Genomic DNA, 19763 nt, shown 5'->3' with positions numbered 1-19763 from the left:
CCGGTTCACCGGTTGAACCGGCGGTTTTGGACAAAATCGGCCGGTTTGAAGATAAGTCGGTTTTCAGGTTTAATCGAACCGGCCTTTGGACCGGTTCACGGTTGAACCGGTCGGACCGGCTGGTCCGGTCCGGTTTTTAAAGCATTGGTTTCAGTTGTCCCGAATGCGCTTGTGCTGTCCGTTTAAGTGATTTTGACTTTTGATTTATGCATTTTAGATAGTTTTGCATGACATTGCATTTTTCACTCGTCGTGCATGGCTGTCTAGACCTTGAAGTAAGTATTGAGGTCAACATTTGCCCCTTATGAGCCATGTTCGCCTGTGTGATCCATGTCCCTCACCATGTCCATCCGATGTCCAGGTCTAATTTTGTCATAAAAAGTCTTGGACAATTTTTTGAGTGTTAGAGTTGTGTTCATGTCCGTGTCCGACACAGTCACGACAACTATTTGAAAGTGTCCATGCATTTTAGTTGGGTAATATCCTCAACCCGAGTTTAATGTTGATTTGACATGAACTAGCATTTCTAGAGTAGGATTTGAGCAACAATATGTTTATTTGATTTGAATTGATGAAATTAATTGTGTGGGTCAAGCTTCCATAGTCAATTGAAAAAACTCATTTTTTCAGCCTGATTATTCAAGTTAACTTAGTTTTGGGCTAGGCTACAAACTCGATAGATTTGATCCAAGTCAACTCATCCTTCTTATCTTTTTCCTTTCATTGCTGACTGTTTTGCAATATATAGAGTAGACTTTTCAACTTATACCAAATTAGTAATCCCTTGGGTATTGAGTTAACTTTGTTCAATACTTGGAGAAATAACTCAGTTCCTAGTGCTATCAAGGAGATTTGGGACATCTTCCTCTATTCTGTTATATGGAATATTTGAATTGAAAGGAGCATCTAAAATTTTTACTATAAATGGAAGGATGACAAGGCTATTTGGTGAAACATCATTTGTTTGGCTTATTTTTGGATTCAATCTGCTGAGGGAAACGAATCTTTCATAATTAGTAACAATTGGGAGGTTCTTTGTCTTCCAAATGGTCCTAGTTTTATCGAACTACTTGATTTCTTAGTTTGGCTTATATATTGTTTTTATAGTTCTTGTGTTGTTCTCTTTTTTTGTAATTTTTTTATCAAATTTCTTAATATTTTTAATGAGAATTCTACCCAAATTTCATAATAAGGTTTATATGGATAAAATTTTGTTTCTTTTGTTACTAGTCAAGAAAGGATGGCTATGTTGGCTACCCTTACATGCGCTTTTTTTACGTAATTATTATTTATGATGTGAATGTCTATTTACTTTCTCAGTTTCTCATGGGCATGCAGTATTATATTGCTTCAAGCTCCTATTAATTGAAGGGATGATTCGTCCGGTAGGGATTTTAAGGCCGATGCACACACACTGACATAAAGGGCCTACACACATAGTGGAAAGGGAAAACTCAAGTACACAACTTATTGACATTTGACAGTTTCTCGCTTTGTTACAAAAATAGAAGGTTGTAGAAGAAAAATCACTTTTTATTATGGTAAGGTTGATGATGGCACATGCAAAAATTTCAATATATTTTTCCTGTACTTTTCACAACCTATATACTTAATCAAGAGCCCTCTAAGTTAGCGATATGAAACATGATGACATCCTAATAGAAGTAGCCTGAGATGTTGGAGATCAACTAGATAAGTTCACAATTCTTCCCTAAATATGAAAAATTATGCCCCAAAGAGGTAAAACATGACTTTCTTAGACATTCAGGAACCTCAAATTGTCATGCTACATTAGTAAATACATTGATAGAAGTATCTCAATTAGTTGGAGGTTCAGGGTCATGTCAGCGCGTTCCCTTGAAGATTTTTCCACTGTTGACAAGATAATAAATGATTTAAAAATTTTGGAGTCATTTGAGGAATGTTCACTCTTACTGTGTGTTGGGAGTCAAATAACATTCTTGAATTCTCTTAAGGATAGTGGGAGGAGAATTTAATTCGTGAGAGCGCTCCACTTCGTGATGATTTGCAGATTGAGGATGAACCACATATATTTTATCCTTTTGATCTCAGTAAAATGATTGCTTATGATGAGGCTCTTTCTTTGTCAACTCTTCAAAAGCTGTCTTGAAAGATAAGTTGAGCTACTTTATGGCATATAGAGTTTGATATTTTGGCTTTGTTTGGTATAGGTGTTGTGATAACTTGATATTGTGTTTTTACTATGCTTTCTGACATATAATTAGCTTAATCTCATATCAAATTACAAGTTTTTGCATAAGTCAGTGAATATGCTTCTGAAATCATAAGCGGCATATGCTAAATGGGAACTTTCTATTCACATTTTTCATATAAATTAGAATTGATTTTCAAAAAGTTAAGCAAGAGACTGCCGTACCAACTATTGGTTGATATCCTGTGGTTGCACGAGACCATTGTAAAGAACGGTCTAAAGTATTACATGTGAGGCGGATGGCATACAGGCTTGGAAGCAAAATTCATAAGTAACCACAAGTTATTGACTCTGTGGAGGCATTCTCCTTAATGGTGAGGATATTCTCAGTTTGCTTAAATCTAGCCTTAATTGTGCTTCTAATTCAAGAGCTTTTCGGTTGAATGTCAATATAACATTACTTAGTGGTGTGATGGACAAAGAAATATAATTGTGATCCCGTTAGCTTCTTGATTAACAAACTATGCTCTCGAACTCTAGGGTTACATTGTGGGTTACGATATTTGTTCAAATAGATAATCATATAGTTATCAAATTATGGTTTTTGATGGTTTGAAAATATTGGAAATGGACCATTGTGTATTTAGACAACCCAAGGAAAACCTCATTGTGCTGTACTTACTCCTTGATGGAAAATATAATATTTGTTGGAAATGACACAAGATATTTGTTGCAACGAATAAGTGGTTGTTATCTAATATTGAGATGATGCAAATTATGAAAATTGGGTTTTAATAAATTATTGAAGGGCCAATTAAAAGGCTCAGATGTTTGTCCTCAGAGAATTGCATCAGGAGGATTTATTACTGGTTTAGGATGCACCACTTCGAAGCCATTTACACTTCAACGGAAAATTGGTTCATTGTAAGTCTTGATGATTGCTTTTAATCACAAGAAAATACAAATTACATCTCCAAGGTATTTATCAGAATGCAAGTAGGTTATTGGTGTATGTTGTGATGCATACTTGGCCCAATGCATCATTTGTTCTGCGGCTAATAAGCTGCTAATAGAGTATTGCAAGACTAGATTATTGGTAAGTTGTGTAGAGGAGCTTATACATTTCTCGTTTGTTATCATGATGGAAATTGCGGAAATTTGTATTAGTTGGTAGCATAGAGGAGCGCGGCTTCCAGACTTGCCCTTTTACTAATCATTGTCGTTGCAAAAAGTTGCAGTTGTGTTCTTCTTTGTATAATATAGGTATAAATATGTTTTTTTTCTGTTGCAACAACATAAGAGGGTATTTGGCTTTAGAGATTCCCCACGAACCTTAATATTTGTCCCATATTGATGGAGACCTTACTATTATTAATTTGACGGATAGTATAAGATTTTCTCATGATTTTCTTTGGTAAGATGAGGGATTGAGAGGATTGAACGAAATTGCATACTTATGCATACGAGGAGATTTAAGATTTCATTTTCAGGTTGCTTCTGAATTTAGTTTTGTATTAGACTTGTTTTTCAAAGACTTTTGCTTTATAATTAGAGACAGAGATCCATTAGTTATTTTGGTTCTAAACTTAGTACCTCAGAGTTTAAAAGGATGATGATTAAAGGCAGATGATTTTAGAGGTTGCTTGTTGGTGTACGAACTGTTCATGATTTGTGTGCCCAGCGACCAAGAAGCCTTAAAAATGAATGCGATGCTAGATATTTTATTATTTTAGAAGACGTATATAGTTTCATGTGGTAGAAATGAGGCTGCTAATATGAATGTTGTGAAAATTAGGAATGATAAATTAAAAAAATATTATGTTAGAGGAACATTTGTATTGACATCTTTTGAAAATAAAGTAGTTGAAAATTGAGGTAGGTGGTCTGGTCATGTATTATGAAGGGCGTACGTATTAGACATGTGGATAAACTGCTGTCTGAGAATTATGAAGGAAAGCGAGTAGACCTAAGGTAAAATGGATAGAATGTTCAAAATGATTTATCATGAATACATTTAATGCTCAATATGGTTCTCAACAAGGATGAATGGAAAGTGGATTCATGAACCATCTATATTGATGGGAGAAGCCTAACGGTGGTGATGACGATGGTGATGGTGAAAGTTTTCTTCAGCTCATTGAAATTTGATGAGTTTGATTTTTTGAAGGTCCTCAGTAGTCAATTGTCTTAAGAGTTTGCAGATAGGCTATGCAAACTTACTAGGTATGAAGTTTTTAAGGATGCAGAAAAGAGAAAACTTGTTTTACTCCTTTCCAGTTTCTTCCTCTCATTTCCTTGGACATCTTCATGATGCAGCTCTTACATGGGATACTTATGTCATTGGCAAAGACGCAACCTATGGGTAATTTTTGCATGTGGGCTGCACTTCTAGAAGGCTATGAGAATCAGCAATTGATTGATCTGCTTGAGTGCTCTTTCTTCGAACATCAATTGCAACCTTTCTTCTTTATCCCCTTTACTCTTTTTTTATCCCTTTATTTTTTTTTTCAGTACTTTATCATACAAATTTATTGTAGAAAAAAAGCATCGATCTTTGTGCTGAGGCTTTAGTCAAATTTTATAAGTTATTTGTTCTTGTTTGATATTAACGTCTCGGTTTTTTTGGCATTAATTTAATATAGATTACAATTATGTCTTCCTTTTTTTAGGGATCGATACCTTTGTTGTGCTATTCTTTAATCCATTTTCAGGTGTTGCAATTATTTTGATGCTTCCTCATTCTGAACTTATGTTTTCCTTAATCCAATTTCAGGCATTGCTGTTATTTTAACACTTCCTTTTTCAACCTTTCTGAAATGTTTTTTCTTTTGAAAGCGTATCAAGCTTTTATCTTTATCAGAATCATGCTCGAAAATTAATTATATGGGCATTTAGTTACTGTTTTCTCTTTGGTATGTTTAGCATGCAGCAACTATTTTCTCTTTGTTTAGTTTGTTATTTGAGTTATGACAATAATCGGTCTTGTTCATTTTAATACGGTCTTTAATATTCTATATGACATGCTTAGTTGATTTACTTTGAAGTTTCTTTTCGTTATCATTTTCAGAACATCTCATGGTTTCTTAACATATTCACCTGGATTCATGTATTATAGGCGGACCTTAACCAGGCCATCTCAATGGTTTCATATTATGCTTCATCCTCTGAGCCTGCTCAGGTTCGTGGTAAAACTGTGTATATACAGTATTCAAATAGGCAGGAGATTGTAAACAATAAGAGTACCGGAGATGTTGCTGGGAATGTCTTGCTTGTAACTATTGAGGGTGTTGAAGCTGGGGATGTCAGCATAGATGTTATTCATCTGGTGAGTAGTTTTTATGTATTTGGCATTATATGCCATGTAAAGGCACTAGAGTGAAACATTGGTGCAATATATGAAAAGAGCAGATTTTCATATGTAATCTGTACCAATCGTATTTTTTCTCTCTGTGACTTGCTGCAACTTGCTTTAAACTGATCTGCACATCCATGCAATAAAGATTTATTTTTTCAGGTTTTGTGTATGGAGGGATGCGATGCTTTTATTATTATTTCTTTCTTTGATTTTTCCACCATCTGAGTAATTTCTTTATCTTTGAAAATTTTGTTTTTTCTATCTTTGGTGATTGAATTGTACTTTGTGCTTTGCGATTATATGCAACTCAATGCAAAGATTGGCTCTTTGTGGATTTGTTGTCGTGTTGTACTGTTCAGTTTGTATAATATTTTTTGCTAATTTGATGCAATTTCATTCTTCCCTCATTTATAGAACACATTCAAAAGCTTGAACTAGCAAGTTTGTTTTTTTTTTTTTCTGATTCTTTTGAAATATTGTGGTATACTTTCCTCATCTCATCTTTACCTGGCGGGAGATTGTAAACTTTCTTTGTTAGATGCAGTGAATATTTATGTTCTATGCATCCTATTCATCGTTTTTTAAGTTATGTGATGTTCATTGTTGATGCCACTGGAGTTTGATGACTATCATGCTATTACCTACTGGTTCTGCACTGCACTTCTAATGTCAGAATTACATGATTCTAAGTGCAGCTGATATTGTTGTTTTTTGTTTTATTTTTTATTGCTATTATGTTATCGTTAATCTTGTTTTAACTCTCATTTAGGTCTTCTCTGCTTTTGGGTTTGTCCACAAGATTGCTACATTTGAGAAGGCAGCTGGTTTTCAGGTTGGTCATAGATGGTTTTTTTTCTGAAGACTCCAGAAGCCTGCCATTTAGTGTTGTGACGTACAATTTTCTTCTTGTAGGCTTTAATCCAGTTCACTGATGCAGAGACTGCATCAGCAGCCAGGAATGCATTAGATGGGAGGAGTATTCCTAGGTTCCTTTGGTTATCTTTCAATTATTGAATCCGCAAGTTTAAATTTGTAGAAACCTTCTGATACAAGTTCTTGATTATTAGATACTTACTCCCAGAGCATGTTGCCTCATGTCACTTGCGTATTTCATATTCTGCTCACACAGATTTGAATATCAAATTTCAGTCACATCGCAGCAGGTATGTTTTCATTAGTGAACTGTGTGAAACCTGTAACTGTGGTTGCCCACTGCTGTAATTTGAATTCGTCTATTTTTCTTTAATGAATGGGTTTTCGTTCATTCTACCTATGTTAATTGGTATTATTGAACCTGTCATAGGAACGAATATGGTTCAGATTAAAACAAAACAACATGGCGTTTGCATATTCAATCAGAAATTGGTTTATCCCAGATTACCTATAAGATAATATTTAACAAGAAGTTTTCATGGATATGCCAAATAACCACAAAAGACAAAGAAAACTGCACAAAATAATTATATCGTGCATGTTCATGAACATATCTATCAAACAAGCCAAGCCGAGCCGAGCCGAGTATGTGCATGTTCATGTTTGAGTTTGTTTTTTATCAGTTTGTTTAAGGTCAGTTCGAGTTTGATTCGAGCTTTTTTGTTTGTATTCAAGCTTGATTCGTTTAAATTAATGGGTGTTCATGTTTGGTTCATATTTAATTCATGTTTGATTCGTTTTGTGCTTATCAAGCTTTAAACAAACAAGCCTTATTGAGCTATAAATGAGCTCTACTTCTAGATGTTCATTAACTTAACAAACAAGCCTTCTAACAAATAATTATATCGTGCATGTTCATGAACATATCTATCAAAATTTTTTAAACTATTAAACAAGCTCGTTCACGTATATATCTAATGGGTATTCTTGAGCTATCAAATGAGCAAATTCATAAACATATATAATTAGTATTTTCGAGCTACCAAATAAGCTTATTCATGAACAAATGATCTATAATTCATCTTATATTTTTTCATTAACATTTTAAACAAACAATTTAGCAAACATGAACAAATGTCTCTTGTTCATGAAATTTATAAAATTTATTAAGTAGCAATTATTATATCATTATGTTATAATCAAATATAAAATATTTATATTATGTATGTTTATCAATTTTATAATCAAATATTAATCGAGTTTTTAACGAGCTTATGCATGAGTTTTGAATCGAGCTTCTTATTGAGCTTAATTTCAAGCTTGTTCGTGAGCTTTAAATGAAGTTGTTCATAATCATAAATGAGTTGAACACATTACTGTTCAAGCTTGTTTATTGAAGAATCAAGTATTTAAAAAATGTTCAAGTTTGTTTGTTTAGTTAATTAAACGATCACGAGGAGCTTTAATTGAACCGAGCAACGAGTAGCTCGTCGAACACTTATTTCGCTTGCAGCCCTAGATGGAGCCCAATATATGATGTGAGTGTTTTTTTCCAGGTAGCGGTTGGGGAAGGTTGATGGGACACTGATTATAAGAAATTAGATGTGATTTAGGTTAATTTAGAATTTATGTTAGTTGTTTCATTTAATTTCAAAATTTTGGAATAATTTTAATTGAAAATAGTTGATGACCTTTTTTTACACTTTTTGTCTTGTATTTAATTATTTAAGTTATATTTGGTTTAAGATGACATTAGATATGATTCAAAATATTTGATCTTATCTTTGTGCTCCGAAAATTCGTGCCCCGGCCTCCCCTCGTCCATTCGGTGGGAGTTTTAATGAATTATGTTTCGAGGTAAAATTTCAGAAGACAGATTGGGTTTGTAATTAATACACTACCTAGAGATTTCGCCCTGATTTTGTGAGGACTTTATGATCTAAGTTATGGTTTCCTATAGGTGCAAGCCCCTATAGTTAATTACCCCTCTCGATCACGAGAGAGAACTTTCAATTAAGGCTAGACATTTATAGTTAATGCATTTACTATTAAGTGGTCATTGAAGGGGTTCTTGCTAGACATCAAAGAAGGAGATTAACCATTTAGCAGTCATTGCAATGATGTTATCGTAGATCTTTCTTGACTAGAGCTCCTTGAGAATAGACTATCTTAATTCTTCGACCTTGTCTCCACCTAGAATAGCTCGAATGATGCCCATAATATATAGTGTTTGGGCAACAATTGAACCATCATTGTATTTTTTCATCGGCACCTTTTCTCTCTTCACCCTAGGTCAATGAGGATGAATTCTTTAAATATCACGATTTAGATGAACTCTTACACTAGATTATGTAGAGGTGTCGACAATCCTTGATTATCATTCCATTGGTCTTTATGAAAAATGTTATATTTTTTGGGATTCTAGACTGATGAATGTCTCTTGAAGTACTTTTTGTTCTGAATGGCTATGATGAATTTTAATGGCATCCACAATTTGGATAGAGCATTGTGTGATATCCCAAAATCTAAAGTGGAAGAATTATTCATTTATCTTTTAAATAAACAAGAATCAGAACTATCTAATATCATCTATTAGTAATAAACAACAAAACATATTCTATAATTTAAAACATCAATGTACACATCTGTATTTATTCAAAAAAATTACGAAAAAATTCGTGTAAGTAAAATGCTATGATCAAAATACTTTGGCGAAGACAGATTGTGATTTGGAGTTATAATGACTCCAGAAAAAAATTGGCAAAGCCAAAATACGGGCTATTACAGATTGTGATTGAAGTGGCACTTTCTCTCGCTTTGAGGGGTCGTAAGATGTTAGATCCCATTCCTTTTTCTTCAGGAAGCAAGGGCGTCAAGGATATGGTCTGCTCAACCATCTTATTGATCCAATCACATAGTTTGCTACATTGGTCATGATAATGTCGACGATGCTCAGATGATTTTTAAATGAAAATATTTACTGGACGATAATATGCTATATTTTTAAGCACTGATGTGGCTATTGACATGTTCCAATACTTGGCCAATTATTGAGACAATTTCATCCCATGTTTGTCTCAGAAAAGAACCATTGGTTTTGTGTGATTATGGCTGTTGCAACGATCAACTCGAGATCTTGTATATCGAACATCTCACTTTGGAAGCATGAGATGAATCGTTAGTGATTAATCGACTCCTCCCTTATGTTTAGTATGACCTATGAGCTTTTTAATGATTCTCTCATGCTCGCTAACTCAGTGATCAAAGTTTCCAAGATGTCAAGTTTGAAATGTTTGGCGGTGCCTTGGCGAGTTGGTTAGACTTTGTGGAAGTGGGGGAAGAACAGATTGTTGAACTCATTTGATCATGTCGAAGACCATTTAGGTAAAATGGTCCCTAATCTAATGCAATTACTTAAATATGATGAAGTTTTCATTACCCTTTGGGGCCTGTAATTGCAATTTTGGTTGCCTTTGTGTTCTTAGTTAACACCATTTTTGTGCATGTCACACCTAAAATGATGTGTGATTCAAGTTTGGCTTAGGGGAATTGGTCGAGCCCTAGGCTTAGGATACGAGACTAGGCTCAATGAGGCTAGTCACTCGACTTTCTTCAGAGGATTGTTTAACAAAGAATCTGTTCAGGTTGACTGAATTGTGAGAGAGGAGGGAGGGAGCATATGACTTGGCTGACCTGACCTAGGAAAATTCCTTGTGGCTTAGCTAAACATGAGCTAGGCAAGTTCCATTTGACTTGCCTGACATGATCCATGCTAGTTCCATGCAACTCAGCTAACAGACCTTGATGAGTTGGGGATGTATCTTGTATGCATATATTTTAAGAAAGGGTTGAGACTGATATTTTTAGGTTAAAAAATTCTGTCTCAATGGCCATTGCTGCGGATATAGTACTCCCTTACATATTTCCTGAACTTTCTATTTGCATACCCATTTAATCCTATGAATATATCCTTTCATATCAATGTTAGTCACTTTTTGTTAGGTGATATTAATATCAGTCAAATAGAGATGTTTTGAGATTGTTGCATTCTTAACTAATGGATTAGTAATTGATGCATTGCTATAAAAAAAATTTGTGGCTTCGTAGTACTTTTTACATAGTACTTGTTTGTCAAACTTATTAAATCTTGGTATTCTTGGTTAATATTTGAATTTTGATTTAAGGTTTAGGTTATATTATATTGCAAACCATGTTTTGTTGCCAATATTTATTTGCATGCAGTTAGTGAGTGAGAGAGATTACCTGAGAATCGGGCCAATTTTTCCTAGATAATGAATTTATTTGCTGCTATATTTTCAGAATTAATTGTAATTCATTAGCATTTTTTATTCCATCTCTGTAAACTAGTTGCCACCTTTTTTGTCATTTTTATTATTACTAACATATTTGATTTCACCCACAGGGATTACACGAACCCTTATCTTCCTGTGAATCCTTCTGCAATCGAGGGTACTTTGCAGGTTTGCCTCTTTTATACTGTTTATGTCTGTTTTTATGTTGAATTTCTAGGGCTCTAAGGGAATTTCATATGCAGCCTACCGTTGGGGCTGATGGCAAGAAAAAGGAACCTGAAAGTAATGTACTTCTTGCTTCCATTGAGAATATGCAATATGCTGTCACAGTTGATGTTCTTCATACTGTAAGCTTATGATAGTAATATCATTTTGTGTTCTAAAAGAGAACTTTGCTCAATGCATTAAATTGTTCTTGTCTCTTTTTTGGCCAAAATTGTTCCAGGTGTTCTCAGCATTTGGTGCAGTTCAAAAAATTGCAATATTTGAGAAGAATGGTGGCATGCAGGCTTTAATTCAATATCCTGGTATGCAGGATTTAGATTTTCAATTTAGTTCTTCTCTTCCTTTTCGAGTCTCTTTTCACTTTTCTCTTTGCTCCTTTATATTGTAATGGTGCATGTTTCATTAAACTCATCCGGCTTTTTTTGACAACCTTTCAGGCATTTCACACCCATTTTTAGATGTGATTTTTTTTTGTATCAGATGTTAATTTTGTTTATGGTACTTTAAAGGTTTTGATAGGAGATTGAATTATTTCGGTTGCTGTTCATGTGGCATCTAGAAATTTTATTGGGAAATTGAGAGCCATAGTTTGAATAAGAAAAGCACAAATTATTAGAATTGCAATATGAGAATTCATCAGGAGTTGTTTGTGGGAGATACAGACTCAATGATCAAAAACATGCCAAAAATTAACACCACAACCTCTAGCTATACAAGGTAGACACAATAAACCACCAGTACGGCTATGAGGATGAGAACCAAAAGTATACCCAACATCAACAGCAACTTGGCCTGATACTTGGATTAAAGAAGAATATGGAAATAGTAATCTGGCGGAACAAAGATGGAAGGTATGGTTGATCCAAGAGATTCAGATGACTGATAAGTCTGACAAGTCCATCAAGGTACAATCAATATTAACTTTGATAATAGTTCCGATAGATAAGGGCAAGAGAATCAATTAACCGAGCATGAATTAACAACAAGAAATATTTACTTTGACAATTAGTAGTTTGCATTACTGAAAATTTGATAGGTTTGCAAGGACTTGCCAATTTTTAATGCCGCATTTGATCTCTAGTTTGATTGAATTGAAATCATGCTAGAAGAGAAGATGTGATGGCCTGACAAACAATCGTTCATTTCCCTCCACGTTGTTAATAATAGTGTGGGTAATAAGGTAAACTAGATTTTTTACAATGGAGGTATTCATATGACTGTTAATTTGCATTGGAAGTTGAGGCATGGAAGGGCCATAAGAAAGATAGTTAAAAAGTGGTTCTTGAGAAATTCAGGAGAAGCCTTTATGATTATTTAAACGAAACATGTTAGAACCATCAAGGATAGGGATAGTAGAAATAAATTGTATAACCCTGGGGGAAGGTCCTAATGAAGTTCTTACGCAGATGACAATCATCTCCATAAGAGGAGATCCTAGGTTTGATATTCAGGAAATTTGATTTGATCTTTCTTATCAAGGAAGGATCCTTTGATGGTTTGAGCTAAATGGAAAAGTGTCTGAACTTCCAACACTTAGTGAGAGCCCAAATTATGTATAAAAATCTAGATTATCCTAGTAATACCAAGCCCCCCTAAATTTTAGGAGTGCATTTGGATTCCCAGGAAATCATGTTGCTTTTTATACACATCACCAATATACGGAAACTTGGCTTAAAGAGAGTCAATATTCTCTAGGATAGCTTTAGGAAGAAAAGAATCTAACCCAAAAGGAGCTAAAAGGCTTCAAATGGAGTGTTTGATAAGTTGCAATTTTCTAACCATCGAAAAGTAGTTGGCTTTCAAAATAGCTAATTGATGTTGAATCTTGCCCAATACGTCTTGAAGGTCTTTGATTTGATGCTTAGTGTAGGAGAGAGGAAACGCAAGGCATCTAAAAGGAGTGTGAACAATGTTGAATTGCCTATGTTGAGCCAATAGCTTTGCATTTTGAGTATCTTTAGATAGGTAGATATTACTTTGAACAAGTTAGGAAGAAGCCCTGAACATTAAGAATTGGTATAGAAAATTCTTAATCGGAATAATGTTTTAGGCTTGTCAGCTTTGTCAAACACATTAATTATGAAGTTTTTAGGTAGGTGGAAATAGGAGTAAATTTTGCCACCAAAAAGCTCTCAAAGGCATTTGTCATTCACCCAAGAGTTGTGGTAGAGCGATAGGGAGTTGTGGTAGAGTGATAGCAGTCGACCATAACCAACGGAAGTGGATATTCCAGGTGTGATCTTAAGACAATTTAATATTATCTCCATGCCGAGAAAACATCCATTGGCGAGAGACTGAGAGCCCAATTATTTATAGTACTCTAAATTATTTCTGTTTTGCTAGAAATGATAATAGCATAAGAAGGTATACCAAGCCCCCATGAACTTTAGGAGTGCATTTGGATTCCTAAGAAATCAGCCTGTAGCCTTATATCTTAAGGAAAATTTTGATTTGACCTTTCGTGTTGAGGAAGCATTTTTTGGTGTTTTGACCTAAATGAAAAGGTGCCTGAATTTCCAACCCTTAGCCAGAGAGCCCCAAATTATGTATGAGGCTCAAATTATTTTAGCGTTGCTAGAAATGTTCAGAACATGAAGAAAAGGAGTTCCAAGCTCCCATGAAGCATTTTGATTCCAAGAAATCAGTTGTAGCTTTTTATTCACTTTACCAATATATGAAAACTTGGCTCAAACTGAGTCAAGATCCTCTAAGATAGCCAAAAGGCAATGAGGGCTTCAAATGGAGTGTTTGGTAAGTTGTAATTTTTCAACCATAAAAAAGTTGGCTTGTCAAATTGCTGAAAGATGCTGAATCTTGTCCACTAGGTCTTGAAGGTCCTTCATGTGATGTTTACTTTAGGAGATAGAAAGCACAGGGCATCTGAAAGGAGTAGAGCAATATTGAATTGCCTATATTGAACCAATTGCTTGGCATTTTGAGTATCTTCAGATTAATAGATAGTACTTTGAAAAAGTTAGGAAGAAGCCCTGAACATTCAGATTTGTTGAAGAAAATTCTTGAGAGAAATTATGTTTAGGTCTGTTAACTTTGCCAAATACATTGAGTATGATCACATTGAGCATGGAGTTCTTAGCTAGCTGGAAATAGGAGTAAACACAGCCGCAAAAAAGCTTCCGAAGGCATTTATTGTTCATCCAAGGGTCGTGGTACAGAGAGCAGATGACTATCACTAACATATGTGGAGACCTTGATCTTGAGGCAATTTTGATATGATCTTTCCGGTCTAATAAGCATCTATTGGTGGTTTGAGTTAATTGGAAAGGTGCTTGAAACTTCTGACGTGTAAGCCAGAGATCCCAATTATTTATGGGACTAGATAATTTTAGCTTTGCTAGAAATGTAATATCAAGCCCCCATGAACTTTAGGAATGCATTTGGATGCCCAGGAAATCAGCTCGTAGCCTTATATCCACATCCCTGTATGAAAACTTGGCACAAAGAGAGTCAATTTTCTGCAAGATAGCTTTGGGTAGAAATAGAATCTAATACGGAAGATAACAAGGGCTTCAAATGGAGTGTTTGATATGTAACAGTTTTCCATACATCAAAAGGAAGTTGGCTTTCCAAATATCTGAAATAGTCTGAATCTTGTTTAATAGGTCTTGAAGGTTCTTCGTATAAAGCTTATAGTAGGAGAGAGGGAGCTCAAGGTATTTGAAAGGGGTATGAGCAATGTTGAATTGCCTTTATTGAGCCAATTGTTCAATTTTTCGAGTACCTTTAGATGATTAGATATTACTTTGAAAAAGTTAAGAAGCAGCCCCAAACATTGAGAATTGGTGAAGAAAATTCTTGAAGGGGGTTTGTCAACTTTGCCAAACACAAAAGGATCATCAACATAAATAAAATGAGTGGTATTGAGGGATCAAAAAGTGAGCCATGGTATGTGCTGGCATTAGCAAGGTGATCAAACGTGGGGCATCCATAACAAAGCAAAATGAACAGGGAGACAACGAACATCATTTTCTCGAACTGCTACATGAGTGGAAGAAGCCATGAAGTTCACTGTTAATAATAACAGAGAACTTGACATTTGAAATAAAACTATTGATTCAATGGATATATAAGTTTGGGAATCTTTCTGAGCAGATCTGTAAAGAAGGAAGTCCTTGTCAACTGAAAAAAAAACCTTGACAGAAAAGTTACTGCCCAAACGCCAGACATTAATATCCTTAAGCAGATCAGCGGGAAGTAAATTATTAATTGATATTAATCTGGATTGGAGGCTGCTTGGCTGGGTGGAGGAGCAGGTCATGTAGTCTTTGAGTCGGTTAGCCAAAATTTTCGCAATAAATTTATACGAAATATTGCATAAGCATTTAGGCCTGTAGTTAAAAATATCATTGTCGTGTTCAGTTTTATGAATGATAGCTATAGCAGCAGTAGTGAAAACTTTTTTTTAACATTGAAGCTCCTAGTTGCAGAGGAGAGAGAAGTCATTTGCCCCTTTGCAATCATGAAAATTTTCCCATTCTTCTAAAAGCTATCATAATCGATGGATGTTCGTGTTTGTTCCTACCCTTCTCAATTCCATGAAGAATTGAGTTTCTGATAGTTATCGCAAGTTTATTTGTCTTATAGCAAATTAAAGCATTCTGTCTCGTGTTATTTCAGACGTGACAACTGCAGCAGTGGCTAAAGAAGCTTTAGAGGGGCACTGCATCTATGATGGTGGCTATTGTAAGCTTCATCTGTCATACTCTCGTCATACTGATCTCAATGTAAAGGTATAAATAAATATGTTTGCGTCAAAATAAATGTAAAGGAAAGCAACTCTGAATTCAGAGGTGGCTTTTGATAGTGGAAAACTTTTCCTGCTATTCATCAGAAATAAAGATGTTTGCTCAATTATTCTGAATTATGCTCGTCACCGGAGTATGCTTTCTGTTGCTTCTTAATCCTGAGTTATCATTTTCTCAAATAATCGTTTATTTTTTTTTCATCAGGCACACAGTGATAAGAGCAGGGATTATACCATTACTGATGCGGGTATTCTTTCAGTGCCACAAAGTTCTGCTTCTGGTTGGCCTAGTGTTCTTCAACCTGCATCAGTAGTCTATAACAGTTCAGCCATTTCTGATGGTGGTTTAAGTGCTCAACCTATGTGGGATGCTAATCAGCAAGGGATTCGACCTGGTGTTTACAACCACCCCCAGGTTCCTGGTGCTTACAGTGGTCAAACATATGGGGCATCCGCTGTACCCCCATACTCCTTATCCGGGACTATTCCTTCCAGTTCAGCTGGTTTAATTCAAGCTTCTCAGCAAATGCCCCCGTATGGCATACAACCAGGTGCTCGTCAAGCAGCTGCTCCACCCTCAGCGGGGCAGCCACATCTTTATTTTTAGTTAGCTGATGCTACCATGAATTCTTTTAATTTGTTGCTATTTTGTGCGTAAAAAGTGAATTTGCCCGCCGCCACTTGTGTTTTTAGTAGTTATTTGTGGTGGTTTTGTGTGTAACCTCTTACCCTGTTTTTTAATTTTTTTTAAAAAAAATTTTAAGTTCCCGCGACATGGTGGTACATTACTTCAATTGCTGTTATGGGGTCGTTAACTTGTGATCTTTTTAGTTTTTTTTTGTTTGTTTTCTCATGTCTCATATTTTATGATTGTTGATATCCTGTTTTTACCCTCTCAACTTATTTTGATTTCTTACATTGGATTTGCCTTCTATTTATATTTTAAGGTGATGGAATTGTCTTTTATTTGAGTGTTTTAGTGTGTTCACTTCATATTCATCTTGCATAGATTTTTATGGCTTTGATTGCTGCATGACTAACTATTAATTTGCAAAATATTTCTGAGTGATCCCATTGCTTTTGCTTGCCTTTCCAAATAATCTTCTTGTGAATCAATGTGGGGTTTTTGTATCTTCAGTTCTGGAAATGTTCTTATTGTACCGTAACCATTGTGTGGGGATGAATTTATATGTTGTTGATGCAGTTGGCTTGTAAATATCAAATTTTTATTGAGGTCAGGATTACTTCTTCGCTCACGTAAATTAATCGAGGCTGATGTCACACCTCAGTTTGGCTCACCCTTTAACATAAACTGGAGTATAACAAAGGAATGCAACATATCAAACTCCACACTAAATAATAGGAAACATGTAATATATCTTACTGAACATCAAACATAATTAAAACAAATACAGAGCTCTATTAAAATTTTTGAAATTTACTTACATACCAAAAAGTTTATACAGTTATTATTCAGATCTCCTCTAAGATATCCTTGTACTCCAAAACATATTTACATCAAAAATAGATGATCACCTCTTTCTCGTCTAGTGCCCTATGAGCTCCTTTCCCTTACCTGCAGTACAATCATTGCTAATGAGCTATTGCCCAATGAAATACATCAATAATATACAAAAATTAATAATAAACAAATAAGAAATGCTTAACAATGCTAACATAGTTAAACACACATTGAAATGTCATATTGAACCTGAAAGTGCCTAACAGTATTATTGATTTTATAAAAATTATTTCACATCTTTAAATAAGTTATAGAATGGCTATAAGCTTTTGCACCATTCAACTTTTCAATTCAAGGTTGGGTCTAATTTCACAACTTTTAGAATGGAAGTTGTTCTCTCATTCAGGGTTTAGTCAAATTTCTCAACTTCTAGAATTAAGAGTACCTCATCAGATCTTTCGCCTTTATTTGTGCGGGCCTATCCCCCATATATAATTTATTTCACTTTTCATATAGTCATCCTTTTTAGAGCTAATGACATATACTTTTCATGACATAGTTGCTTTAGCTGCCCTTTTGTTGCCCTTTAACTGCCATTTAGGTATTCTTTAAGTGCCCTTTAAGTGCGCTTTAGGTGCGCTTTTGGTGCACTTTGTGTGCGCTTTTAGTGCACTTTAGGTGCGCTTTGTGCCCTTTAGGGTTGCTTTTGGTACACTTCACTAGTTAATGAATATGTACCCTTTTATGCTTACGAAATTATTCACATTGCTAAAGATTACCTTTTACATAACAATTTCATATATATACAACCATATTCATACAACATGTGATCATAAACATAATCAAGAAAAAGTGTAATAATAAAACATTTATTAATTCTTATAATCTTGTTTGGGTATCTCACCTCATGAGGAATTGGTTATCCTAGATTCAACCTTCTTTTCCTTTTGTAAATAACCTTCACTAAACTTCCTCATTCAACAGCACACTTTTTTTAAATTTGGTCACCAATGTACCAGTTCATTTCTCCATATTCTTGAATTAAGTAACCACCACCTTCAGCTATATTTTAGAAATTCCAAAATTGTAATTCAACACAAAGATTACAGAAATTGCTATCTCAGATTTCTGAAAGTTTAAACTCCTACCTCAATTTCATTACATGATAAATCAGCTACCACGCTTGAAATAAAGAATGGCTATAGGTGTTGTTAATATAATAATATAACTATTCCACTAAAAGTACATTCTTTATTATAATACTATATACTTAATTCCACTAAGCCACTATACATTAATGCTATCCGTTAGATGAAGTATGAGAGAGATTAGCCATTGCATGTCAAGCTAAGTGGATATGCTATAGTAACTGTAAATAGGAAAATGAATTATTTGCTTTAGCAATTAAATCATTTATTTAAATTAATGCTAAGTATTATTACAACTAATACTTTTAATTAAGTGTTTAAAACAAACTCATTTAAATGATAACATGCCTGTTACATGAATACAGATAATTATACTATAAGGATCAAAATTAAAATTAAAAGCTAATAAAATAATTTGATATTTTCCATATATGAAAAAAAATAATGGATGATTTTATTGAGAAATATTCTTACTTACTTTTAACAAATTTGGGTATTATAATACACCCATCCTTATTGAAATTTCGTCCTCAAAATTCTTAATTCTTAATTGTTAAACAGATAAGGAAACCTCATTCTAATATGTTCTTCCCTCTCCCAGGTGAACTCTTTTTCTGACTTATATTTCTATTTCACTTTAAGATAAAGAATCTGACGATTTCTAAGCTTTTTAGTATCAAAATTTAGTATTCTTCTAGGTTCTTTCATATAAGTCAAATTCTTCTGTAGCTCAATATCATCATGTAAAATTCTCTGATTGGCATATGTGACCCATTTTCTTAGTAGCGACACATAAAAAAAATTATGTATATCTGATATGTCAGCTGGAAGAGCAAGTTTATAAGCAACTTGTCCAATCCTTTCAATAATTTCCAATGGTCCGATGTACCTAGGCTTCAATTTACCTCCTTGTCCAAATCTAGCTATACCTTTCATAGGCTTAACTTTCAAAACATACAAATTCACCCACTTCAAACTCTACTGCCTTGTGTTTGGGAGCATACTATTTTTGTTGCCGGTCCTGAGCAGATTTTAATCTGTTACTGATTAATCTGATTTTCTCCGTTGCTTCATCAACTAACTTTGGGCCTATTATATGTCTTTCTCCTATTTCAATCCAAGTTAAGGGAGATGCACTTTCTCCCATATAGTGTTTTATATGGTCTCATTTTTATACTTGATTGATAACTATTGTTGTAGGAAAACTCTATAAATGGTATGTGGTCCTCTCAATTACCTCCAAGTTCTAAAACACATAATCTCAATAAGTTTTTTTTTCAATACTTGACTTGTCCTTTGAGAGTGACCATCAATTGAGGATTAATGCTTTTCCATTGCCTAGAAGTGAATCAACAATCCCTAAAACACTAACTTTTGGGATACCATACAATCTGACATTCTCTTTCACATACAAGCGTGCCAATTTTTCTACTGAACCAATTTGCTTGCTAG

General features: G+C 34.4%; 1 protein-coding gene across 3 annotated transcripts in view; it reads left to right on the top strand.

The window, feature by feature from the left end:
- The window catches only part of LOC110097457 (polypyrimidine tract-binding protein homolog 1), a 19954-nt gene extending 3480 nt beyond the window's left edge, over window positions 1–16474 (top strand). For 2 of the 3 annotated variants that reach the window (XM_020823858.2, XM_028692459.1), the window contains 9 exons: window positions 5289–5498; window positions 6298–6360; window positions 6441–6514; window positions 6596–6691; window positions 10825–10882; window positions 10957–11061; window positions 11160–11241; window positions 15575–15687; window positions 15907–16474. In XM_020823858.2, the coding sequence (XP_020679517.1) occupies window positions 5289–5498; window positions 6298–6360; window positions 6441–6514; window positions 6596–6691; window positions 10825–10882; window positions 10957–11061; window positions 11160–11241; window positions 15575–15687; window positions 15907–16308 (1203 nt within the window). In that variant the 3' untranslated portion in view covers window positions 16309–16474. The remainder of the gene's footprint in view (window positions 1–5288; window positions 5499–6297; window positions 6361–6440; window positions 6515–6595; window positions 6692–10824; window positions 10883–10956; window positions 11062–11159; window positions 11242–15574; window positions 15688–15906) is intronic. The other variant, XM_020823939.2, reaches the window with a different exon arrangement.
- Window positions 16475–19763: the final 3289 nt, after the last annotated feature.

Source organism: Dendrobium catenatum, unplaced genomic scaffold (assembly GCF_001605985.2).
Source record: "Dendrobium catenatum unplaced genomic scaffold, ASM160598v2 fragScaff_scaffold_156, whole genome shotgun sequence".
Classification (NCBI taxonomy): domain Eukaryota; kingdom Viridiplantae; phylum Streptophyta; class Magnoliopsida; order Asparagales; family Orchidaceae; genus Dendrobium; species Dendrobium catenatum.
Note: the sequence above shows the minus strand (reverse complement) of the source record. Positions and strands in the feature narration are given on the sequence as shown.